This window comes from Colobus angolensis, unplaced genomic scaffold (genome assembly GCF_000951035.1).
Source record: "Colobus angolensis palliatus isolate OR3802 unplaced genomic scaffold, Cang.pa_1.0 Scaffold3, whole genome shotgun sequence".
Classification (NCBI taxonomy): Eukaryota; Metazoa; Chordata; class Mammalia; order Primates; family Cercopithecidae; genus Colobus; species Colobus angolensis.
The window spans coordinates 18,189,913-18,217,759 of NW_012116265.1; the positions used below are offsets into that span (position 1 = coordinate 18,189,913).

The following is a 27,847-nucleotide window of genomic DNA, read 5'->3' on the forward strand; positions in this document are numbered from 1 at the left end:
ATTAGGGAATAATTCTACAGCATGGGGTCATAGATAGGCAAAGACTGAATCTAGCTCAAAGACATGTTATGCTTGGCCTGCAAAGTATTGTTTCTAATGAAGTGGCTGCCAATATTTAAAAGTAAGATTTCTGATTTCTCTTGACAATAGGAAAATCTCGTAACACCTGGCCCACACTTATGCATGACAGTAATTAGCTAGAGCACATTAGTAAAACAGCCACACCTTTCAGATGAGGTATGCACTCTCCAGTTTACCTCAGTCATATCACTCTTAGCTGTTTTACACCTGCCTCTGTTTACTCATTTATATTACCTGCCTGCAGGCCCTCTAGGCACTTGAGTTTGAAAACCCTGTTCTAATAAAAAATTATCTGAATAAATAATAGCATATGAGTTTGGCAAACAGAAAATAGCACTACTCCAAATGAGACTAGCAAGCATAAAGGAACAAGAGGAGGAATGGGAGTGGAAGAAGGGAGGAAAAAAGTGAGGAGTAAAGGGTTAAAGTGGATTTGGGGCAGAGATAAAAGGAGAGGAGAAGAAAAAGAAAGAGAAAATGGGGAGTAGGAAGAAAAAGCTGCTTATGCCTTCAAAGAGTCTACAATCTGGCAGGAGAGTACAGAACAATTTAAAAGCAACAAATCAATGAATGCAAAACAATGTAATATAGAAGAGGTAAATAAATGTTAAAATGAAAAGTAAAGGTCCTGATGGATTTAATGAGAAAAGACTTCCAAAATGTCAGAGCAGGCAAAGCAATCAAACCAGAGGGGAACAGAAGAGCAAAGTGGATTTTTTTTTTAAATAAGAAGAAATGTTAAAGGCCAAAAAACAAAAGTGGGAAATTAGCAGGGTCAAAACAGGCATGGACTGATGAGATGATAGAATGAGTAAATGGAAGGATTAGCTGATTGGTTTAACTGGAACAAAAATGCAGAGTACACAAAGAATGAAGCAATGCTTGATTAATGATATTTTAGAAAAGTATAAGTTTCTTTGGGCTTTTATCTCACTTAGCCTCAATCAATAACTCATGATCATGGAGGGTCCTTTGAGGAGAATTACTTGTAGAGAAGATACTATTTCAAGAAAGCATCTTCTTTACAAAGCTAGTCCGAAGATCAGAAAGAATGCAATAATGACTAAGAATTAATAGGCTCCTTTTCTGTGCCTTGTTTCTGAGCATATCAATCTGAGGCGGAAAAAAAAGTGATTTTTAAAAACAGAAAGGAAGATAATGAAAAAAGAAGCCAAGAGAAAAGACAAACCAAAAAACAGGAAGTTTGTTGGAAAATGTTGAAAGCATAAGCTATTAGTCACAGCTGAATATAACTGCCTCCTGTCTAGCGTGATCCCCAAATTCTCCTGCTCTAAGTGACCTCATACCCACAGTGCTTCTGTTCCCCCAGTTACATCAGCTGCCACTTCCCAGTAAGCCTCCTTCAGGCTCCCTGCTGAGGAATTGGCTTACCTGAGGTTTTTGGAAAGGGTTTCGCCTGGAAGACTCAAAGGTGGGATAAACTGGCCGGGTTGATGCCCGCTGGGCAGGGTCTTGGCACACAAATCCTGAATGGGGAATGGGCAACATTAAAACCTGCCATTTTCTAAGAAATTAGCAGGTCTGGCTGCACCTTTTCTTTAGATATACAAACTCAGTTTCACTGTCATAAATATCACAGAGATCTATCCTCAGGAGGATAATGCACAATTCTCCCACAAGCACTCTGCTTCAACTCTGAACCACCAGAACTAGAGACAAGAAAAGGGAAATATGCAGATGAATGAACCTTGCTGGTTGGGTAGCTGAAATGTGATTCTGAGTGAGAAAGAGATGTAGATTTTTGATGAACCTAAGAATAACTGCAAATCGCCATTTTGAAACACACAGTTGTTAATAAAAGCAAGTTACTTTAAAGTGGCTACCTGGATGATGACTGGAAAATAAAGTTATTTTTACGAAAGCAAGTGAACAGTCTTGTCCTGTGACATGATCTACTTCTGGAACTGCAGAAGGTGGTCTATTGGCAACTTTCAAAATGGGCTTTTTAGATTATCTATGGCTTTGGAAATTGGACTTCAGCTAATTTCACTTACTTCCTAAAAAGAAGCAGATTCTCATCCAGGGAAAATAGAGTAGCTAAGTTTTACAGCATTTGCTGGTACATCAGGTACTAGTTTATCTCAAATATATTTTGTTATGTGTTTTTATAGTACCCAAAAAAAAACCCAACAAGCCCACAAAATACCCACCTGACTGCCCATCTCCACTTCAAAGTTTTGGCTTATCTACTTAAAATGAGATTTCTTCTTTGGGCTGCTTTGGTTATAACTACTACAGAAGGGATCACATAGAGACCAGTAGAGACAGACTGTCTAGCAGAAATATAGCCAGTCTCCTTTGTAACAACGCTTCTTCAGTGGGTTTTACTTTCCCAGGTTGGAGAGAAATACACCTTCTCCAGATCTTTGCTAATTCTCTTCCTCAGCTCCTAATTCCTGTGCCCCAGGTCTCAGCCTTGGTTGTGGTTCAGCCTCAGGACAGGATGGAGCCAAAGGGCATGGAAACATTGAAACATTTCCCCGAAAATATAATTTTTTAAGACAAACCATTCAGCATGGCTTAGGAATTGCCAGTTGGCAAAACCTATGGAGTCTGACAAAATGGACGCTCTAGTTAATTTTTATGTGAGTCCAGTTCAGAAAATACTACTACTCACCTACAACAGTGAACATATCTGAAATCATACTGGCTTTAATCTTTAGGTCCAGAGGTGCATCACTAACAGAACACAGAAAGAAAAGAGCAATTGATAAGTGTGTAGGTTAACAGAATAGCCGCCCTCTAATGGGTCCCAATAGAGCAAAGTTTCCAAATGTCAATGAAGAGCAATATATAAAGCCCATAAAATCCATGGGTGGGGGTGGGGAAAAAATTCTAGGCAAAAATATGAGAAATGAAATCCTGGTGCTAAATTTGTTCTCTCTAATGCAAACGCAGCACCATCCATTGATTCTCTAACATGCAATTTTCTTTATACCAGAAGGTCTTGTGCAATTCAAATTTTGCGCAAGTCAAGAATACTGCTTCATTAAAACTGTGGATTTCAGAGGTTCAGATTTTCAGTATGCTCTTTTATGAGTGTGCCCACCACCATTCAAATTACTTTTTGCTGCTGCAACAGTCAAGTCACATTCACATGCAAGAGAAGCAACTCTAGCCACATTGGTACTTTTTCAAGTCTTTATTGCCTGCTCTAAAACAATCTTCTTAGGCTTGCAGGCTTGCATATAGGGCAAAAACAAACAAAAAAAAATACAAGTTATACCAAAATCTCACCAGATGGGGGGAAACCCACATGAAAACAAAAACAACAGTGACCAAAAGCAAGAGGCCTCCCTGTGGTGGTGATGGCCACAGTGGCTTCAGTGCTGAGGTGTTCTTCCACGAACCAAACTGCTCTGGCTGCTACTCAGTGCCTCATTCTGGGGATTTCTAACTTCTAAAGGATAGTATAATATACTTTACTGGACAACCTGCAAAAGGCTGACTTGACAAAAGCTGCATAACATCTGAAGCATCTGTAATATCTAGCTCTACACCTTACTATGGAAGTTAAGCCAAACTCCCACTCTAAAAGTAGTCAATCTGTCTTTATTTGATTCCTTGGCATTCTGCCAATATCTCTCATCCTTAAAAACACAGCAGCTGGGTGGTCTTTGGCATAAATCTCTAGAGTTCTCTGTTTAGAGAAGTGTACAGTGAACAGAAATTCTGGCTGTAGCTGCAAATATAATAAGAATCTTCCCTGGTATTGAAAAATATGTTTATTTTCTTCTACTAAACAACAGGTTAGTAAAAAAAAAATTTTTTTAAGTTGTTTTGAAGTTTTTGACTTTAAACTTGGATGACTTTAAACATGGGACAGGGTAAAAGGACCACATATTATCCACACGGCCCTAGATCCAGGTTTATACCTTTACAGTATAGTGGATTTGAACCTATAAAACTTTTGGTAACGAAGGAAATATAATGTCTTATGTATTTCTTTACCCTTAATACAAGACTTACTGTTTAAAAAAATACAGGGATAAAACTGAATGCAAGAATCATCCCTTAGAAACCTAATAAACAGGAATCATATAATTGTAAATTAACTAGGAAGACAGTGATTCATGGTTGTCATATGCACTTTGATATTATGCCATAAACCAGTTAATTTAAGAACGTCTGGTTATCTCCATCTAATAACTAGGAAAAAAGCAGTCTTCTAGTGCCAAAAGAAATGATCAAAAAAAAAAAAAAGTGTTTTAAGTACTACTTGAAGATTTGTCCTTTTCTAGTTGATGGAACTGACTTACCAGGCCAAAGAAGGAGAGAGATTCACTTCCAACAACCATGGCTTCAGAGTAGAATCTATGAGCACGTCAAAGCCATAGAGTTCTAGAAATACAACACAACACAATATACAAGATCATTTTCCATGCCACAACCACACAAAGATCTAGAAGACTCAATCTCATAACTCCCAGGCCTAGAAACTCACTAAGTATAAGTAGTAAGTGGAAGTAGAAGCAGAGAACCTTTCAAGAATCTCTCAAGTTCAAGAGAAATTAATCAGGCTCTAGGAATAAGAAAACAATGCTATAAAATCCCACTGTTTTTATCATGCACTGTCTATTGATGTTCCTAAATCCTACACAGAAAGCGACCTGACTCTAGAATAGTTAACAAGCACAATTCTGCTGTGCTTATGGGCACAAAGAAAGGGTGGGTGGGGAGGAATGAAACAAGCACAACCAATACCAACGCTGCTTTAGGCCTGCTCTGAATTTCCTGCCCCCCAGCCCCTCCCTGTCAAGTTTGAACACAGAAACTTCTCCTGAAGGCATTTCTCTAGAATCCTTCCATCACACTTTCTTAAACCAAGATATCGCTTTTGCAACCTAGGTCAAGAAGATATCTAAATGTATTTATTCTTTCCCCTCTCCTAGTTTCAATTTCCCTTTGAAGACAGAAAATAAAACACACTGGCCCAACATGAACCGAAGGACAGACAAGAAAAGAGAAAGCCAGTGGTAGCAGAGCACAGGTGTGACAAGATATCTTGCACCACTAACATTATTTAAGAAGGGTGGGAGCCAGAGATCAAGTTTTTGGATTCTGTATTGATTCTCTTTCTTTACCTTCCCAACGGTTGCAAAGAGAAAGCAAGACCCAGAAGCAAGTTTTCTTTCCACAATGCCTGGTTTCATTTAACAAGTTCAGGGATGAGAGGTTAACTTTGGAACCCTTCATGTTATTAGTGAGACTTTCTCTACAAAAATAACGGTAATGTACAGTCCTTTGTGTGTGTGTGTGTGTGTGTATGTGTATGTATATGTGTATATTTATATTTATATTTATATATATATATAAAACATCACTCCTAAACATCCCATCCTGTGACCCTCAAAAACATTGCTTATATTTTTTCTCTAGAAGTAAACACTACCACACTACCTTCCTTACTGTTTGATCAGAGGTCACAGACCTGAGCTCACACCCACAGAACACAACCAGGTATTTTCCAGAAATTAATTCTGATACAAATTTCCTTGCTTCAAGAAGGATTTTTAAATTTATCAATACTCTCAGAAAACAAAAAAACAAACTCTAAAAAGATGGCTCCCAAAACTGTCTTCTAGAACACAGGAAGTCTGAAGTTACATGATGTATTAAGAATCCTAGAGTAAGGCCGGGCATGGTGGCTCATGCCTATAATCCTAGCACTTTGGTAGGCTGAGGTGGGCAGATCATGAGGTCAGGAGTTCAAGACCACCCTGGCCAACATGGTGAAACCCTGTCTCTACTAAAAATACAAAAATTAGCTGGGCGTGGTGGCGGGCACCTGTAATCCCAGCTACTCGGGAGGCTGAGGCAGGAGAATCGCTTACAACCGGAAGGCGAAAGTTAAAATGAGCCGAGATCCCGCCACTGCACTCCAGCCTGGGTGAAAAAAAAAAAAAAAAGAATCCTAGAATGGGAATCTAGAGACCTTAGTTGTCCCCATGATTCTACACTGTGGAACTTGGAGAAATCATTTCTCTTTCTGAGATTTTGTTAGCATCCTTTGGTTTCCTTTAGCTTCTTTATTAATCACTGTTTGTCAATATCTGGATGCTATTTACATATATATGGCAGTATGAACTCAGTTAGACATGCATATTCTAAATCCTCTAGGGAAAAGTCACCATGAATGAATTGGCTTCCACAGTAATTATACGGGATTCCATTTAATTTGCAAAAATCATCACAAACTATACAAGAGTTTGAGATGGGATCACTTTCAAGTAACTATACAAAATTTATATATTACCTATAGTTTAAAATATAAAGAAAAGGAAGCTCTTTCACCTATCTTCTTTTCATAGAATTCATAGCTTTTAATGGCTAATACATTCTTCTGAATAGCTGATGTAATCTTCAGTAATCTTGTAGAATATTGCCCCTTTAACCTGAGAAAAATCATTTGTGATAAAGCACTAAATAAGGCATTTAAAAGGAAAAATCTACTTGCAAAATCTACAAGTCCACTTTAACATTTTATATAAGCGAGAGAACACATTTGATTGAAGAAAAAGAGTATTCTCCTCCTTGTTTAAAAGCTGAAGCACAGGATTCAACTGTTTCATAAAGTGGTAATATTATTAATCATAAGAAGAACAGGGTGAAAATAATGATTGATGCACATATTGATCAGGTTTGCAGAATCAGCTACAAACGAAGACAAATTTGAATCAGATTAACAATCAATGAAACCCACTATTTAAGTATCTTGCATTAATCAGCTACAGGTTTACTTAACCATTTCCCCAAATCAGAGGCAAATTCCAATAATCTCAGTTGACAGGCAGAGAATCACTATTCTGGGAAATACAAGGGGGAAAAATGACCTAGAGAGAAAACATCCTTCACAAAGCTAAATTAATTTTCATTTGGATGACTAAATCATGTTACTGCTAAACAACCTCTATGGAGAGGGTACCCAAACTAAAAAAATCAAGCCTCGAATCTATGTCTGTACACATACCAGGCTTGGACCTACTATCATTTAAGAGTTGGAGAAGAAATATATATTGGTATGTGACAGCATTATAACATAGTGCAAAACCCAGCTCACCTCAAAGGCTGGCATTAGGAGAGAGGAATGGGGTGGAATGATAGCTTCTGTATCAGGTTTTCCTCTTTGAACCCAATCAATTCAGCTTAAGAAAAACAACTTGGGTCCTCGGCAGGCTACTAGAGTCCTTACAAGAACCTTTTAAACTTACTATTGGTATTTGGTATCTTCTATGGACATTAAAGATTTTAAAAGGTAAAGAGTAGGTTGTGCTGAACATAATCAACTTCCTCATCTTTTAATGTTGAGTGTTTTGGCAGCAGTAATGAGAATTTCGAAAACTCAGTATCCACAATGAGATACACCAACTTTACTGTCATGAATGGGTGCGGGCTAGCTGGGCTTTTCCAGTTCTGAGAGCTCCTCTTTCTGTGTTGTCTTTATCACAACAGAGGAGCAAGTGTTTTCAAAGGACTATTGCTATGCCTTATGGAACATTTCCCCAGGACAATTTTCCTTAGTAAGAATGATTTCCTTCAGCCCCTAGCCAAAGTAAAGCAAACTTAGCTCCCTACCTCCTTAATATGGGTCCTTGAAAAAGCAATCTACACTTAGCAGTCTGAACTTCTTAACACCTACTCATTCCCAGCCCCAAGAATTTGCTTCTGCTCCCTCTCTAATAACTGATTATTCTCAGTATGATCACCAAAGACTACCCCATTGCTAAGCCCAAACATCTGAAACTGATGACCACTCCTAACTTATTGGAGCTTTCTTCTCCCTTGGGTTCCAGGACACTGCTCTCTTCTGATTCTCCTCTTTCCACTCCTCCTTTCCTTCCTTCTCTTCTACCCAGATATTCAATGGTAGGTTTGCTCAGGGTGACACTCTCAGGTCTTCTTCCTTCTCAATTCTACTTTTCTCCTTAGGCAATCTCATGTATTCTCATGGCCACAATTAATATGATGATCACATCTTTAACCAAGTGTCTCCAGGACACCAAATTCATAATTCGAATTGCCTTTTGGACATCTTCACTAGGATATTCCATAGGTATTCAACACTCAACGAAATAGCCCTTGTTTTCTTTCCCTAAAACTGTTGGTTTGTTATTATTCTTCATCTTGAGAATGGTAACCCCATCCACCAGGCTCCAAACTAGAAACACTCTCTTATCACCTCCCAAATACAAGATGTCACCAAATCTCTATCACTCTTTCTTGTCTTTAATTTTTCTCTTTAGTTTCTTTTTCTCTTTTTTTTTTTTTCTGAGATGGAGTTTTGCTCTGGTCTCCCAGGCTAGAGTGCAATGGTGCGATCTCGGCTCACTGCAATCTCTACATCCCAGGTTCAAGCAATTCTCCTGCCTCAGCCTCCCAAGAAGCTGGCATTACAGGCGCCTGCCACCATGCCTGGCTAATTTTTGTATTTTTAGTAGAGATGTGGTTTTACCATGTTGGCCAGGCAGGTCTCAAACTCCTGACCTCAGTGATCCACCCTCCTTGGCCTCCCAAAGTGCTGGAATTACAGGCACGAGCCACTGTGCCCAGCCAGTTTCTTCCTCTTTAATCTCTTTAATCTTCTCTGTTCCCTTTTGAGGAATAATTTACATATGATGAAAGAGTTAGATCTAAGCATACAACTTGACAAGTCTTGATAATTGGACATATCCATGTAACCCACATGCCTATCAGCCCACACAGAATGTTTCCATCACCCCAAAAGGACCCCTTGTGCTGCTTCCTGGTAAGTATCCTGCCGTTTCCCCCATCCCTGTAACAACTAGTCTTATTCTTTCACCACAGATTAGTTTTGCTTCTTCTAGAATTTCACATAAATGGAATCATATGGCATATACTCTTTTGAGTCTGGTTTCTTTCATCTACCATGTTTCTGAGGTTCATCCATCTATCATTGCTTTTTGTTTTCAGGCAGATTTATCAAAGTCTAATTTACATACAATAAATTCACCCTTTAAAAGTATACATTTTGGTGAGTTTTGACAAATAGATGCAGTTGTCTACCACCACAAGACACAGGACAATTTTAACAAACATTCCCTTTTGCACCTCTCCAGTTGCACTCCCACCCTCAGCAACCACTGATCTTATTTTTGTCTGCTTTCTGCCTTTTCCAGAAAGTTAAATAAATGAAATTAATGTAATATGTAGTTTCTTGAGACTGGCTTCTTTCACTTAGCATTGTGCTTTAGAGATTTACCTATGTTGTTACACATACCAATAATGTAGTTCATTCCTTTTTATAGTTGAGTAGTACTCCATTATATGGACATACCACAATTTACTTATCCATTCAACAGTTGATGGACATTTGGATTGTTTCCAATTTTTGTCAATTATTGCTAAAGCTGCTATAGACATTTGTACACAGGTATTTGTAAAAACATATTGTTTCAGTTCTTCTGGGAAAATACCTATGAGTGAGATTGCTGCGTCACCATGGTAAGTATATATTATCACAGCACACCTCTTACCACCTTAGTCATTTCCCTAGCACTTGCCTCTCCTAATTGTAGGCCATTCTTCGAGGTCATCAGAATTATACTTTTCTTAAAAAAACAAACTTAACTCACATAGAGATAGGCAGTGAATTGTTCCAACAATAGACACTGATGTCAGCTTGGTTCCTAGAAGATTTTAAGTCAGTCACTGCTAGTAACGTTGTACCGTATTCCCTTTATTGTAATTCTGTCATCCTAAGCTTTGGATCAAATTATGATAAAAGTTAAAGAAAAATAATAATAATCCTATTGCTCCCCTGCTCAAAAACTTCCAGTGGCTGTCTGTTAGCTACAAGATGAATTTAAACTTGTCAATTCTTTATATTCTGGCCCAAATCCACTTCCATAACCCTATCTCCTATTCCCCCATTCTATGCACACTACATCTAGTCATACTTCTTACCATTTCAAAAAAATCACATCCTGTCACGACACTGTATGTTGTTATATTACATTCCTGCTGTTAAAAATGGCTTTCTGTGGATCCCCTAGGCACAGCTAGTAACTCTTAGACATTCCTAGAGCACCTGAGTCACTTATACTACTTGTACTGTCATTTATCATTTCATGTCTGCTCCCCCCTATCACTTGAGGGCAGGGTCCATGTTTCATTCATTGCTGTATTACAAGTAGCCTGCACCATAACTAGCACATAGGAAATACTTCAGAAATCCTGAATGAAAAAAATATATTTTAAGTGAAAAACAATGCATAGTTTTCGAGAAAGACAAAATAATTGGCAGCCACTTCCTACAAAATAACCCTGATCACAAGACTTGAAATATTTATAATAAAGCCACCAATCATAAAAAAAAAGAGAGATTCTTAGGAAGAACTTTACATATTAAAGCTGTATTAAGAAAAAGCCTGATAAAAGATAGTTTAGGGAGAGAGGGGAAAAAAAACATTTTCTCAAGAAAATAATAATCCATCCAAGGCCTAATAGATTACTAAACATGTCACACCACTAATTTTGGATCAATCCACTAACTCTCCCCAGAAATAAAGTCCCAGCTGAAGCTGTCGTCCCTGAGGCAATGGAAAGTGCTGACATTAGCCAGAACTCACTGCCACTGAAATGCTATTGTAGGAAGGAAATTCTTTTTACCTTGGCTTTGGAATCAAACTGAAAAGCTAAAGAGGAAGTCTTTATATGGGGTCCAGAAGGAGAATTTTAGAAAAAAGCAGGCCCACAAGAAAATGAAAAGAAAATGCCCACAGCAAATTTGTTAGGTAGTCCAAGAAATCAATATGCTATCTGGTTACCAGATGTAAAGGTAGATTTGAAAGGAGTATTTAGGACTAGAGCAAAAGGAGTGTCCTTTCCAGGCCTGATCTGCTAGAAAGGATGATATCATTTTTCCTGAGATCCAGTTACGGTAGAGCAGAGGGAGAATCCAGGATATGGGGCATGCCAAAAGTGGCCGGACTCATAAGGACATGTCTTTATGTGGGTGGAGAAAGAGCCAGAGAGACCTGGCTCCCAAATTTGGCTTTGCCATTTATTAGCTGCATGACCTAGGACAACTTATTTAACCTTTCTGAATCTTTTTTCCATGTCTATAAAACACAGATAATACCAATCAAAATTGCTGAAGACTAAAAAGAAATAACCAGTGAAAACTAAATTAAAGGAAATAACCAATGTTTGCTTGATAAACAGTAGATACTTCCTACATAAGTTTCTTCTGTAGTAAACTTCCTTTCCCATCTAAACAGGGGTATATGATAAACCAAAAAAGGAGATTATTTCAAAAAGTGAAGAAACAGATGACTCTCATTATTTTTCTGTGGGTGGCCAAGTAGTTTACATTGTTGGAGAATGTACGCTGCCTGCTTTCATTCTTCCAACAATTATTTATGGACACCCTCTCTATAAGAACCTCAGGCTACCCTGTGAAATGGTCAAGAATGGTAGCAATAGAAAACCAAACCAGGTATCATTCAACAGAGAGGTGTTCTGGGGGCATGGTTGGTCCTGAGCAAACATGTCACTGGGCTTTGATCACAACAAGGCCAGGCTGATCAGTTCTACAAGTGGCCCCACAACTTGTCCCCATGATCCCAGGCCTGGGTCACAATCCATGATTTCAGCCATGCTCATACACAGAGACAAAGCCACTGTCAGCAGCAACATCTTTAAAGAACAGCTAACATCCTGTTGTTTTTGGCTGTTTTTCTTCAACTGGTCAAAAAGCTATTCTCATAGCCAGTTGTATCTCACAATGCCAATTTGCTAAGGATATTTAAAGGATTGCTGTTTAAGCATATTATGTCACATGGTACCATATTTTCACAGTCTTAGAAGGCAGCAAAAATTAGATTGTAAAAAAATTGTCTTATTGAGGGAGGCATAAAAAATTCTATAAATCAAAGTCTTAAGATCAAGATTATTTGATTGCCAAAACCCATCTTCTGAAGCCCCACAGATCCAGGCTGAGTCATTTTGACCTGAGTTATTTCACTCACTAACTCTAGAACCTGGGACAAGAGTTCATTTCTCACGGTTTCAATTTGTACATCTGAACTAATTACTCTCTAAGGTCCTTATCAGATGTGCAAATCTAGGAAAAAGCATTAAATGACAAAGTTTCAGGTAGTTTGTATAGGTTCTCAAGTCTACATTTAAACACTAACAGTGCAACGGAGATATATATATATCTCTTATCCTACGTAAAATTTGGTTTGAGAGGAACAAACTTGATGGTAATACACTGCTGAAAGGCTAACCTATGACTTGCCCACAGCAGGAACTGAAGAAAAGTTGAATGTATAAATAAATAGGATGGGATATTGAAGATACCTGGAAACATAGTTGAGCATTACAGGTGGTAGGATGGGAAAGAGATCGTAGGATACAAATACTGAGAAAGTAAGGGAATGCCCCTGGCAGAGATTCATAAGATGGAAGGACAGGAACAACCATCAAAAGAATATAGTGAACCCCATGTCTGGTCTGTTGGTTTCCCCTAAAAGCACCAATGCTCTGTTTAAGCCAAAATCTTCTGGGAAGCTTTCAATTCCTGTTTACTCTAAAATAAATGGGAAAAAAAACTAGCTTATTCCTTGTAACTTAAACCCCAGGGGAAGTTAGGAGTCAGTGGGAGGCAGAGACTCATACAAACATACACACGTATACAGAATCATATCTGATGGGATGAGGTTAATGAAGCACACAAAATCCCAGGGCTGACAGGAAGTGGAATTAGAACCACAAAAGCCAAGAAGATAGTCAACAACTTAAAAAACTCCAGATGCATTCAGTTTATTAAAGCTGAATACAAGTAGGGAGGAAGGAAGGAGACCCATGGCTGATGAAATGGACTTAAGGGGTATTTCACTGAGTCAGAGAAAGTCACAGCTTCTTTCACGTCCAAACATTCTATTGCCAGTAAGTTCAATAATGAAGCTCCCAAGCTTCCAAAAGGCAACCAAGTTGTAAAACAAACCAAAAAAAGGAAACATTCAGAAAAGGTTTTATAATTAACTAGTTAGAACAAAGATTTTTACAGCAAGGGATATCAGAAATTTACCCTTATATAAGAGCCAAGTAGATGTAGAAAAATAAGCTTTTATTTATTATTTAAATCTAATGAGATTTTGGAAGTTGGAGTTATGCTCCTAGTCCCAACCCCCCAACCCCATCCTCAAACAGTCTACAATAATTCTAAGAGCTCTAGGCCATTACCAAACCAGATCTATTGGGAAGTCTACTGTCAGGCCACCAAAAGAGCAATTAAAGCAAGTGCCAATCATTCACTCAAGAAACATTTCCTGAACATCCTCTAAGAGCAAAAGATGCTGACATGCAACTGGGCATGGTGGTACACATCTATAGTCCTAGCTACTCAGGAGGCTGAGGCAAGTGGATCCTTTGAGCCCAGGAGTTCAAGGCCAGACTGGGCAACATAGTGAGATCCTGTTTCAATTTTTTAAAAAAGTGCTAACATGCATGGTGGGGGCAAAACTGATGGAGATATTCTTACTGTCCTCAAGCAGTTTCCAGTCGACTACAGGAGACAAATACACACATGACTACCAGACAACATACAGATACTATTGTAGAGTTACAAACAAACAGAGTGCTGGGGGTATATGGCAGGGCAGGCTAACTCTGGGAGCATTAGAAAAAAACATTACCAAAGAAGTGACACTTGACTTTGTCTTGAAAAATGTCCGTAATTGATTAGGTAAAGTAATACAAGAAAGGCATTTCAGACACAAGGTAAAACAGGTGCAGAGGTAGCGAGCAAGAAAAGGACCAGGTTTGGTACCTCATGCCTATAAGCCCAGTATTTGGGGAAGCCAAGGCAAGAGGATCACTTGAGACCATGAGTTCAAGGCTGCAGTAAACTAAATATGATTGTGTCATTGCACTCTAGTCTGGGCAACAGCGAGACCCTGTCTGTAATACAAAACTAAACAAACAAACAAACAAACAAAATTTTAAAAGAGGACCAGAGAAATGTTGAAAGCTCTGGTTTGGCAGAAATAGAGTGAAATGGGAAGAAAGGACACTATTATGAATTCAAGAAAATAAACTCAGACACTGCTGAGGAAGTGTATGTATAAACAAAACATCATGATGTGATAGGAAAAGAGAATGATCAAACAAGCACAGAAAAGCATAATGCCTAGTGAGGTCACATTTCTACAAGAAGTTTTTTAAAAAATTAGCCAGGCAGGATAACACATGCCTATAGTCCCAACTACTCAGGAGACTAAGATGGGAGGATCACTTGGGCCCAGGAGGTGAAGGCTGCAGTGAACGGTGATCATGCCACAGTACTCCAACCAGGGCAACAGAGCAAGACCTTGCCTCAATAAAAAAAAGAACAGCATGAAGGAGGAGGCAATGTGGAGAACTAAATCTTAGAAAAGAAATGGCAGTGTGCAAGGCACAGACAGAAGGAGAGTTTTTAGGCCAAACAGCAGAACTCATACAGTGGCACAAAACTACAGAGTGCTTAGAAGTATAGTATAGCACAGCTGGATTATAAGGTACATGAGGGGAAATGGAATTCTAGAAGAGTTACCTGAGTTACCTTAGAAGGCTTTCAGGTCATATTAAGTTTCCATTATACAATTTAAGCCTAGGGAACCATTTAAGGATTTTAGAAGACATGATCAGGTATGTATTTTAAAAAGTATATTACAACCTCTTCTTTTCCCATATAATTTTAGGTCCTGATTTATCTACCATCTTCTACTCGATCTCAACAATTCCCTTCAAGTGTCCCTCAAATATAGCCTGTTATGATAATCTGCTAAAGAGATCAAGAATTATGACATCTAATTATAAAAATAACAAATAATTTGTATTGAGTACAACGTAAGGGCCAGACATTGTGTCAAGCGCTCTGCGTGCATCATCTCATTTGATCTTCATGGTACTCTCAGGAGGTAGACACCATCATTACTGCCATTTTATAGTTGAGGAAACAGGATTAGAGTAACTTGCTGAAAATCACAAAACTAGATAGGGATATATATAGTTACAAACTAAGGCTGTCAGGCTCTAAAACCCATGTTCTTTATTTCCCTGTTACTCTGCCTTCTAAGCAAGCCATGACTCTCATATCCTTACTACCTGTATCACTCCACACCACACTTTAATCATCCTCCCCATTAAAGACCCTAGTGTATTTTACTAACAAAGCCTAACACTGCCAAAAGCCTATGTGACTTTAAAGACATTCACATGGGCAATCACAAATCCATTCATTTCCACATAGGAAGCAATGTCCATAGGCACCCTCAGTGCTACCATCATAGCTAGGATCAGTAGGTAACATTTCCTGATCCTGTAGTTGTGAACTGCTTATTCTTTCTCTGTGCAGTCAGGGAGTTGGGGGGTAGAGTGGAAGGGAAGGAGAAGGGGAAGAGAAAGAGGAAGAAAAGAAAGTGGAAGAGGAATGGGAGAAAGAGAGAAGGGGGAGGAACACACTAGAAAGAAGACTCAAACAAAAAGGAGGAGTCATCGGAAAATGGGAGAAAGCACATACTGGTACCAGCCAGGGCTTCTTGGAACTGTTCCCAGTCTGGCTGCCAAGGAGCTCTGGAATATATTTGTTAGAGTTGGATTCCTGTACAGTCTGTTGCAGACTTTTTCTGACTGCACTCTGACAGAAAGACCAACACGTTCGTTCCAGTCCCTGCTTCCCACACAGAAAGCTAGTTATTCCTCAGGGGACTTCTGACCAAGCTCACTATTGGCCTCTTAGTAGGCTCTTCATATGCTACATATGCTTAGAAAGAAACAAAAGTCCATCACATACCTCTTCCTGCTACAGAATCACTAAGCCTCTCTACCCAAGAATCCCATCCAACTTCCCAAGATCCTCTTCACAAACATGTTAAGCTTCTCGAGTCTCCTTACCAAAACAACTGCTGCGATGAGGAACAAAGGTTTTACAGGCAGTAGCAATAGCTAGTTCAGCAGAGATTATAGTCTTAATGATCAGGTCTTCTACATGGGCCATCAATGCTGCAAACAAAAATTTTTAAATTTCAGACTCAATACCAAAATACATGGATTAGGAACTGGATTCCAGATAACAATGTAACTATGAAAGCATGCGTGCTCAGTCAAAAAAGTCTCTATATGGCAGACTTCTGAATGGGTGCTATGGAGGCAGGCATATCTGTGAACAGTTCACACAGTCAAGAATGTAGGTGCCAAGGGATACCCTCAGGTGGCCTCTTATGACAAAAGACAGACACCTAATGGAATAGGAGCCTCACTTCCTTTCTTACACTTCCCCATAACCCTTTCCCTTGTGAACTGAGACAGTCTCTTTTGGCACACAGTTTCCCATTCTGCTCAAGGCTCAGCAATTGTGCCCATTTTGATTTGAAGCCCTGTGCTCAAACAGTGCCCATTCTCCAGCTCAGCAACATGAATGAGAGGGATTAACTTAGAAAACTCAAAACTTGGGGCCAATATGGAGACAGGCAATTTATTATATAAAAAGCTGACCATATTTTAGTCAGCAGTTCAACATTCAAGAAGGGTAAATTCACTAAGAATTAAAGGAAAAAGTTACGCCTTTCAGACCAGAAACAAGAAAAGGGATTTTGAGGGTAATGGAAAACCTGTTCCCCAGCTTGTCAACTGCAGGAAAAAGTAACACCAAGGACAATCATCCCATCTCAGCAACACTATCAAAGCAATAGAGAATGATTCCTGGCAAGAGACAATGATAAAGTTATCCAAAGAAGAGAAGTCAAGAAGGAAAAAGGCCCAGTACTCACCGGTTGTATCTCTGCCTTCTTGTTTCAGGTACCTAAGCATAGCACTCATGCTCCATTTGTTTCCATAGTCCTCCACTTCTGGATCATCACAACTAAAACAAATTAATAAAGTCACATATGTAACTAGGCTTGGCTATAATAACAAGATTCTTTGCAAACAGCCTTCTTGTCTTTTTAAGTTTTGGTTTTTTTTTTTAAATTCACTTTGCTGACTTCCAGTTACTCACTTTTTCTTGGTCCTTTTTGTCATATATCCTTTCATACCAATTTCTTCAATGGAAATGAAAATGCATATAGTTTGCCTTTTTCAAGAGGGTGGGGAAGAAGGCAGCAAATTCTTTAACCAAACAATTATGCATCAAGAAAGAGTGAGAGCAATGTGTGAAAGAAGGTAAACTAAGAATGGTTACAATAAATTGACAGATAATTAACCCTTGAGGTGAATGTCACCTGAGTACACAAAACAACCTCTGATGCCATTTTCAGACCAGAACTGAGTTGGGATGGGTGAGTGAGTTAACCTGGTGCAGCACGCTGGTGAAATAATTCCACACAGAATTGCTTTGGCATCTGAAGCAGGCTCCCTCCTCTCTGGCAGTAGACATAGCTTTTCTTGATATTTTTTGAGGTATCACTGAAGAGAGAGTACACTGGAGTGACAGTAAGAGTGGGAAGGTATACTACTGCTATGGCAGCGGAATGGCAAACAGCACAGCCTCCCGTGAATATTGGAAGAGCCCTGCAATCTGGAACCTGTGTTTTGCAGCTGTCTCCTCACTCCCTACCAGCATCCCACTTTCCACCAATTGTGCCTTTGCTCATCTTTCACAGTGGAGGTGTGATCTCTTCAGTCAATGCAAACGCTGCTCACAGGACATTTGACGAAACCTATATAGCTTCAGCAACTATTCTATCACTTCCAGATTCCTTTCTTTCTTTCCTTGGACCTGCTAAGAACCTATTTTTAGTCTGAGTAGAAAGTAACTATTTGGGTCTCTTTTCTACTTTTCTACTTTTTGGCAAAATGATCGGGATGAAAGAAAACAGAGCAAAAAGAATATTTCCACACAGCTGGGCTGGTACTCCCTTCCACTGAATCCTTTGCTGAGATGGCCTTATTTCTTTCTTTCTTTAACTTTTTCCTTTTCTTTTTCTTGATCATACAAGTATTTATTTTACAAAAATTTAGAAAATACATAATAGCACAGAGAAGAAAATAAAAATCACTCACTCACAATCCTACCCACTATAGTTAAGCTAAATTAACACTTCGGTATTACTTCTGGTCTTTTCTTCCTCCCCGCTCAGCAAAAATAAGCAGCTTTAGATATCTCATATTCAAGCAAGAACATAAGTTGCATGTGCTGATAACCTGCTTTTTCCACCTACAAATATACAGTAATGAACATTCTTATCGCTGATCCTGTGTGTACATCTTTTATTTCTTAAGGTTAAGTTCCTAGAAATGGAACCGCAGGGTCAAAGGGTACAGCCATTTTTTAAGCTTTTGATATGTTTGCCAAGCGCTGAAATGACCTCATTTCTTAACTTCTAAAACGTTCCATATGCCTATTAAATTCCCATCCCTATGTCAAGTGAGGGAAGGCAATGAGGAAGAAAAACTTGTGAAAGCACAATTTGGTAGAGAAAGGTGACACTGTTAACTGGGGAGGCAATGGAGAAGCAGCAGGAGATATGCCTCAACACTGTTATATGACTAACAGTTTTCCATAAATGGTACATGGACATTAATGTAACGTTATCCTCCAGTGCCACATGTTACCTTTCCACCTCTACAACACCCGCATCTGAGACTGACACCTCTGACTTCTGGCTCAGACACAGCCAGTACCTGACATAGTCTCCACTCTTCTTGTTCACACTGTAGTTTGTCAGATGCATGAACTGGTTCCGAATGTTCTTGGCTCCTTGATCATATCGCACAGTTGCAAACCTGATAGAAGGGAAACAGGTTAAATGCCAGGAAGAGTTTCAAGGACATACAGGCTGGAACTGAGGATCAATGAGATAATAATAAAGGAGGGTAATATCATTATCTAACAAATACCGAGTGCCTACGAAGTGCTAACTCCCATTCTAAGTGTTTTATAATGTCATACTTCATTCAATCCTTAAAGCAACCCTATGAAGTAGTAGATAATATTGTATCCAAGTGGAAAAATAGATGTGAAAACGAAATGTGGTCTATTAAATAACTTGTTCAAGATCACACCAACTCCAAAACCCATGTACTTAATCACAACAAGACACTGCTTCTCTTATATAGAACATTACACCAATAGGAAGAACGAAAATTGAAAATATAGCTATTTACAACCTGGGAAACTGTGTGTAGGATACTGTGATACAGCATTAGCTGGTCAAGAAATAACAACTGGCTGGGCATGGTGGCTCATGCCTGTAATCTCAATGCTTTGGGAGGCCAAGGCAGGAGGACTGCTCGAGCCCAGGAGTTTGAGACCAGCCTAGGCAACAGAGCAAGAACCTATCTCTACAAAAAATTAACAAATTAAGCAGGCGTGGTAGTGTGCACCTGTAGTCCCAGCTACTTGGAAAGCTAAGGCGAGAAGACTGCTTGAGCCCAGGAGACAGAGGCTGCAGTGAGCTGTGATCGCACCACTACACTCCAGCCTAGGCAACAGACACACTTACTGAGTGCCCACACAGTGCCTGGTACTACAGCATTCAATGAAAAAAATTACTGATCCATAATACTCATTTAAAAAAGAATGATAATGACAGCATTAACAGCAGACAAAGCAAAACAGCATAAATATGGGCACAGTGCAAGAGACTTAGTCCTGAATTTGGAATGAAGGCAAAAGAAAGAGGAATAAAACATGGAGCCCGCTGAAAACAGGGAAGCAATATGATATCCTGGACTGTTGTCAAAAGAAGGCCAAAGTATAAAATATATGTGCCTCTGAAGGAAGTAACCAGGGAAAGAGAGAACTTTCCAGTGATGCTCAGTATCAACAAAAGGACACTCAAGGCGAATGGTTATGGTAAATATCAACCCCTGTTTACATACCACTGTAACCATATCACCCTTCACTAGAGTGGTTTTCCCAAGAGGCATATCCAAGTGTGTGAAAAAAAAAGAAGGCCACAAGTTTATTTTCATATGACTTACAAATTATTTACATATGCTTACTCAGACTATGAAGTCAACATGAATTTTCACCACATTAAAGGTCAGCATTAAAAAATTTTCCTCTTCTCTGTTTCTTCTCATCCACCCACTATCTCCACTCCCTAATTCCCTGTACCAGAAATATACAAGAGCCAAAGAAAGAAAAGTGAAAAGGAAAAAACCCAAACCCAAAAAACTAAAATAAACAAACACAAGGATAGGAAAAAGGATGTGGACAAAGAAAATGATGACTAGGCTAAAAGACAAGAGTTTGATGAGCATTATTACGTCTATGCTTGAGAAGGACCCCAGATTTTCTAGAAACTTCCAACTTCCAGTAGTTATCACTTAACTTCTAGCCATGTCACACCCCAGTGCCCTGGTGAGTAAGCCTTGCCTATGCATCCCAATCTTCCTCTGATAGACTGTCCAAGCAAGTTGAAGACAGTCATTCTCTGAATTCTTGTGAGATGCAAAGGGGTCCTGCGCTGGCCCCACAGAGGCTGCCTGCCTCAGCCAGACATTACCTCAAGGTGACATCCCTCCTGCCATCCTCTCCCCGCAATGAATAATAAGTTAGAAGGAGAGGAAAGCTTCTGCTTCAGAAAAAGAGGCTTTTCATCTCTTGTAGTTACTACAAGTACCTGATCTAACTTGGTCAACATGAAAAGCCTGACAAAAGTCTGTGGTAAGCTGGAATCTGGTACCAACACATTTGTCATTCCTACATTCTTTTCTTCAAGAGGGCTACACATCTTAAAAAAAAAAAAAAATCATGTTTCTTCTTCCTAATCCTCCTTTTCACTGGAGTGTTTTATTCTGAACCCCAGCAAGGATAAGATTTCTAATATCAAAGCGTAGAATTCTAAACTGAGTGTATGAAGCAGAAGGAAGCAAAAATTAAAGTGAAACAAAAAAGCTTAAAGGAAAAGTTCCCCCAAAGGGTGAAAGTGCTCCACTCCGTATCTCCCTCAGTCTAGTGGGGAACATATACTACGTAGAGAAAAGGTGTGTGTGTTCATCTTTCCTCCTACCCCAGTAAAAGCTTATAGCTATCACTAAAATCCATATTAAATAAGCCATCATCAACATCTGATCACTATTTTCTTTTTTATTGTCTAGACCAGAGGTCACATTAGTCTTGAATCTGACCTACTGGTCAAGTTCTGATTAACCTACAAAAGCTTTGTTTTTTTTTTTTTAAACTTTAATTACCTGAACAACATATAAAAATCAGACCTTCCTTCTTGCAACCCAGTGGTAGCCAGGGCCCACATGAGGAAGATGGTGAGTAACCAAAAAAAAAAAGGGAAGATGGTGACTAGGATGGGAAGTCACCCAGAAGCAGAAGGAGGTTTTCTAAGCAGGGTGGCCACCAAATAGAGGTCTAAATCCATATAAAAACGGCATCTGAGTGGGACAGTGGCCCAGTGGGGTAATGAATCTGGCCACATACAAAGGAACTGAGCAAATAAATAAATATATTAAAGATACTGGGAGCCAGATTTCCTGCTGTTGGAGAAGAGATTTTAAAATACGAAAAGCAAAATATGAGAAGGAACTCTGTAGTTTTGAACTAGAATTGTGGGTACTAGTATAAACTTCTGTTTTTCAACAATACATTAGAGACATATATGGAAATATAGATGTACGTGTATATGTACATATATACATAATTTCCTAATTCTGTTCATGGCCAGGATCTGAAAGCAGAAATGCCCCAGGACAGTGAGCATATCTAGCACCCAGATATTGATTTCTAAATACTATACTCCATGAAAAAGCAACCAGTGCTCCCTGGAGAAATGGTTGATTTCAGGGCTAGAACAGAGAAAGAACAAGATGAGCCGGAAACATCTTGTGCTCAAAGAATGATAAAGACACGTCAAAAGGACACAAAGCCAGCTTGAGAGGTCTCCCATTGGCCAAATCTGGGACAATTTGAGCATCAAAATAAATCATGATAGTAAAGAATTATAACCCATTAAATAAAATAGGAATGCTTGAGTCTGCATTGGTATAAATAAATAGATGAATAAATAAATAAGAAGAGAAAGCTCTTCCTTATGGAAAAATGCCAAAAAACAAAAGTAAAAGTTATGATGGAATTAGAAAATCATCATTTGGCAACTACCATAGCAATAATTCATTAAGGCAAGAAAAATCAATAGATTTCTCTTACAACTGAGAAATGAGATGAAGAATTAAATTTTACACGATTTAAAGCATCTCCCTATAAAATACTTACTAATTACAAACGGTAAGACCAAATAACTTTACAGTGCAAGAATCTAGTAGGTATCACCTACAGCAAGTAGTCAAACACCACTAAATGACTAGCATGTGCCATCAGACATAATGCAATGACAAGAATTAGTATCACTTTTGTGGTATTCTGGCCCCAAATGCATTACCTAGGTCTCTTCATGAGAAAATATCAGACAAGCCCAAATTGAGGGACAATCCACAAAATGACTGGCCTGTAATCTTCAAAAATGCTGAGATCATGAAAGTCAAAGAGTAACTAAGAAACTGTTTCAAACTGAAGGAGACTAAAGAGACCTGACGGCTAAACACAACATGTGATCCCTGATTGGATCCTTTTGTAGTTTAAAAAAAAAATTCCTTAGGATAACTGGCAGAATTGGAATGAGATCTCTAGACATAGGGTAAAAGGCAATTTTTCACATAATTCTTACAGGTCTTACAACTCTATAAGTTCAAAATGGTTTCAAAGTTAAAAGTGTAAAACAGTGGTTTGTTTCACAATAAAAATCTACATGTTCAAGCCTCACTTAACAAACCAGATCTGGCAATATCAGCAGCTGCTGGCACTAAGTAGCAAATGCCTCTAGATGGTACATGTACTCTCCATTCTCCAGTCTCCACTCTTCTTTCAGTGAATGTACTTGTGAGCATTTATGTTAGTGACCTTTGATTTAGACCATCATATAGTATAAAATTTCACCTTCTTTAGGTCTGAAGTTTCAACACAATTTCTCTATTAACAATAATCTAAAAGGGCACTATTTACTAGGTACTCCAGGACCACGTTTGCACATACAACCATTCGTCACTTAACAATGGGGATATGTTCTGAAAAATGCATTCACAGGCCAATTTCATCGTTGTGTGAACATCATAGAGGGTACTGACACAAACCTGGATGGTATAGCCTACTACACACCTAGGATAGATAGTATAGTCTCTTGCTCCTAGGCTACAAACCTGTACAGCATTGTACTATACTCAATACTGTAGGCAATCGGAACACAATGGCAAGTATTATCTAAACATAGGAAAAGTAATACATTGTGTTATGAGATTACAATGTCACTAGGCGACAGACATTTTTCAGCTCCATTACAATCTTATGGGACTACCATAGTATATGTGGTCCTTCTTTGCCCATTGTTATATAGCACATGACTACATGACTGCACTCATCCTAATGTAGGCCAACATTTACACAATAGAGTCTTGAATCTCCCTCTTAATGAGATCAAGATTTAGGAAAGTTGTCACGACAGACCTTTAAGGCCTTGACCTTCAAGCTAAGAAAAAGTGGGGGAGTTCCTACTTTCTTTGCTAAATTCAAAACCCTAGGTACTATTTCTCAGCCTATTGATGAATATAGAACTATTTGCCGCCCCCTCCCCGTTTTTTAACCACACTGCAAACAAATATGAATTGTCTTTGACAATATCTTTATTTTGACAATAAATTTTTAAATCGTAAGTTACATTTCCTTTTTGCTTTCTAATGTCTCCCCCTGAGAATCAAGACAATGGTAATAATTTGTCTAAAAGTCTGAACGTCTGTGTGGAGAAAAGATTTCAATGTTTGGCATACGATAGGGACTTGGCAAACATTAACTGAAACTGCACTGGAGTTGCTTGCTCCAAGATCTTTACCAATATGGAACCAAAATAAGAAGGAAACCAGAGAGTTAGCGGCATCTTTTAAACTCTCTTCCCCTATTCAAAAACTAGTCTGTTCTTCTAAGAATATGACCCCACATATTCTTTTTTTTTTTTTCTGTCCTGCTGTTTTCTTAAAAACTTTTTTTTTTATACCGTATCTTCCTATGATCAGAGTCACAGGCATTCTAGACATAGAAGTTTAACATCCTCTTTGGTAGTTATATTTCCTGACAAACATTCAGGAAATGTGTATTGTACAAACATACATTTGTACAAATGTACAAAGAAAAGAGAAGGCCAGCCTCGAGGAGCCCCTTGCTGTGGCACATGAGTTATCCTTCAACAGGTGTAGGCATTTTGAGGCAGAGAGGTCTGGATGATGAAGAGACAGCACCTCAGGCAGCCTTGCCAGGAGCTACTGGGTTTCATCCTGGCCTGACCCAGAAAAATCTTATGGAAGAGAACAAGAGGCCCAAGAGCTCTCTGATCTGCTGTCAACCAGCTGCAGCCGGGAGACTGCCAAAGTGCTGCAGTGACTAGGCAGCGCCCTACAGAGCCGTCTGGGAGGGGATTACCAGCCTGATCCCTTGTCTTTAGAGCCAGAAATGACTCAAACTTCACAAACAGCAAGGGCCTGCAGGGAGGGTGACAATGAGCACTGGAAAGGGTTTTCTCCCCCTTGTTGGTGTCTCTTCCCCCTACTTGCTGCTGTGGCAGATTCTGGACAGTGTGCAGCCTGTGAGGTAATCTGAATTCCTTGGCAACCAGCAAGTACCTGAATTCTTTCAAAACCACAGGAATCCAGCAGAGAAAAGGTAAATATCCCTGCGGAGCCAGTGTTAATTAGCAAGGAAGGCTACTGAAGAAGGAACTGGGGGTGGGGAGAAAGGGAAAGGCAGTACACATGTTTTGGGGTCTTTTCTGAATTTCCACTGAATAATATGGCTGAGGCAGAAAAAAGGCTGTTCCAACCGGGACCTTCCCAGAGTCCTCTCCTCCCACCTCCACTGCATGGGTGGCACCATTTTGGTAGAGCACAGCACCCCTCTGTGGAAACTGAGTGTCCCCTGGTGGTGCAAAACAGCAACATGCAAGCAAAATTCAAAAGCACAGAGGACCTCTGAGGGCTACTGTGACAATCACAAGAAGTTGCACCCAAATACCAGGGGGAACAATTGCAACACTTCTTCAATATTTTACCCACACATAAGAAAACAGAGTTCTCCCACTTCTTATGTTAATAAAACAATAAGGACAACTAAAAACACTCACCTATACAGAAACTAGGGTTTTCGTAAATTTAATTTTGTGTAAAAAAATTTACACAAAATAACTTATATCACAAAACTGTCTTGTGAAATGAACTTAATCTTTCTGTCCCCTAGCATTAATTTGAGGTCCAAAACAGAAGTGACAGGGTGTAAAAGAATTCATTTCTAAAGAAGAAAATGAATTGTATTTGCCTCCTGTTCCATCTCTTTAGGAAAGATGATGGTTTTTCTTGTTGAGCCTCAGTGTAACCCAGTAATCTCATCCCAAACTGATTATCTTCAGTTATGTCTACATAAAATACATGTGGCCCAAGATAACTAAAAGTTGCAGATCTGGAGATGCTACAGACTGTCGACATAGTTGAACAGACTCTGAGGGTTACAACAAAGCAAGTGAATGTCAAGATACAGAATGAGTGAAGACACAAGAACTTAGGCACATTGAAATTACTGCACGGAACAATGTACCCTCATGGGACTCTCGCAAACAGCGCATCATATTGCCATGTGTCATGCTTTTGTAAAGCTTTGATAAAGCTTTTTTATTCACCTACACTTTCAGGTAAACCTAACCAAAGCCCTGAAAATTCATGTTGTTTTCTGGTCCACTTGGTCTGAGTTTTTTAAAAGCTGTTTTTCTAATTATCCTGAGAAAAAACATCCATTGACTACATGTATATATATATAAATTTTTTTGTTTCTGCTGGAAGCAAAAGGGTTATACTTAATTCAGTAGATTCTGACTTCCAACACACAACCAGTTAGCCAAAGCACTTGCATATTTGTAGTAAATTCTATAATAAACATTGGTGCTATTGTTCTCACATTGTGCTCTGAACCAGAAAGGTCTTAAAATTGTGCCAAATTTCACCCACAGAGAGGGCTGTTAATATTGTTGGTGACAATATCTTTGGAATATTAAGCAAAACATATTGGTATGATATCCTTGAGAAACAGTGAAGCACAACCTCCATCTCTTTTCTCTATTCCCAAAGTCCAATTTTTGGCAGGACATAATCAGTTTCTAAAACTTGACACAGGAGAGAAGTTAAGGTGAGGATGAGCAGAGGAAGGAGAATGATGAAACTTGTAATACAAAAGAGAGAAAGCTCAGAAGTCTCAAATTATAAAGCTGAAAATCCTCAGCACCTTGCATATCTGAGAAGTTAGGAGTGTATTTTACCTTCATTTTGTTCTAAATAACATAAGGAATAGGCTTTTTTTCTTTTTTTTTTTTCATGAGATGCGGTCTCGCAATGTTGACCAAGCTGGTCTTAAACTCCTGGCCTCAGGCAATCCTCCCATCTCAGCCTCCCAAAGTGCTAGGATTACAGGTGTGAGCCACCACACCTGGCCAGGAATAGGCTTTTACACCTAATTTTGTATAGTGATCCTTCATGAGAGCACATGTGTCTACAAACATTATCAACAATTTCTTTCCTATAAAAACCTGATTAGAGCTAGTAGTCAGCTCATGTTCAGATGCCTGGTCCAGCCCTTTATCTAATAACTGGGAGATGTTTCAGTTCTTCCCTTTCTCAATTTTCAAGAAACAAGAGGCCAGAACTAGAGAGTTTTGGTAGTCTCCAATGTTCCCAGGGCTCAAACTCAAAATCTCAGTTAAGAATATGATGGGACTTATAAATGCTGTCACTGCCACCTAGAGGGGAATGGAACACAGAGCTCCACCAGCGAGAAGGTTTGGTTAGTCCACTTTCACTGATTTCAAGTCATAGGATACATTTCAAAAAAACTAAGTCTCTAAAATCATTAAAAGACCATTCTAAAATAATAGTTGTCAGGGTACAATAATATTTGTCAAAGCACCTGTACATAAATAGGTAGCCTTCTTTTATCCATGGTATTTCCCATCTTCCAATTGCGTTTTCTAAAATACAGAGACATACACAGACCAGGCTTTTTTAGCTTGTTGTGACCACTCACAGATGCAAACCACCTCCTAAACTGCTATGCTTTATAACAAGCTTGTCCAACCTGAGGCCCACAGGCTGCATACAGCCCAGGACAGCTTTGAATGTGGCCCAACACAAATTTATAAACTTTCTTAAAATATTATGAGTTTTTTTGCAATTTTTTTTTAAGCTCATCAGCTACTGTTAGTGTATTTTACGTGTGGCCCAAGACAATTCTTCCTGCAGTGTGGCCCAGGGAAGCCAAAAGATTGGACACCCCTGCTCTATATCAAAGGCACTACGCATGAAAAGAACTTCAGGGCGAACTAGTTGGCTAATACAAAAATTTAGTTTTGTTGGGGAGAAGAACACAGCATAGTAGTTGCATACTTATTTTAAACAATTTAAAGGGTTTATGAAAACAATTACCTATAAAATTCTGTGGCTATAGGACACAAAACTTCAAAATATAACAACTTGAACTTAATCTCGTAAGTCACATTACCTTAAAACTTAAAAAGCACCTCAACAGGCCAGGTGTGGTGGCTCACACCTGTGTCATCTCAGCACTTTGGGAGGCCGAGGTGGGCAGATCATGAAGTCAGGAGATCAAGACCATCCTGGCTAACACAGTGAAACCCCATCTCTACTAAAAATACAAAAAATTAGCTGGGTGTGGTGGTGGGCGCCTGTAGTCCCAGCTACTTGG

The 27,847-nt window shown here is 39.1% G+C and overlaps 1 protein-coding gene across 3 annotated transcripts in view; it reads right to left on the reverse strand.

The window, feature by feature from the left end:
- The window catches only part of TTLL5 (tubulin tyrosine ligase-like family member 5), a 306,711-nt gene that overhangs the window by 232,953 nt on the left and 45,911 nt on the right, over positions 1-27,847 (reverse strand). For all 3 annotated transcript variants that reach the window (XM_011949527.1, XM_011949526.1, XM_011949528.1), the window contains exons 10-15: positions 18,730-18,831; positions 16,878-16,969; positions 16,003-16,110; positions 4,362-4,443; positions 2,720-2,781; positions 1,474-1,568 (exon numbers count right to left, since the gene is read on the reverse strand). In XM_011949527.1, coding sequence (XP_011804917.1) covers positions 1,474-1,568; positions 2,720-2,781; positions 4,362-4,443; positions 16,003-16,110; positions 16,878-16,969; positions 18,730-18,831 — 541 coding nt within the window. The remainder of the gene's footprint in view (positions 1-1,473; positions 1,569-2,719; positions 2,782-4,361; positions 4,444-16,002; positions 16,111-16,877; positions 16,970-18,729; positions 18,832-27,847) is intronic.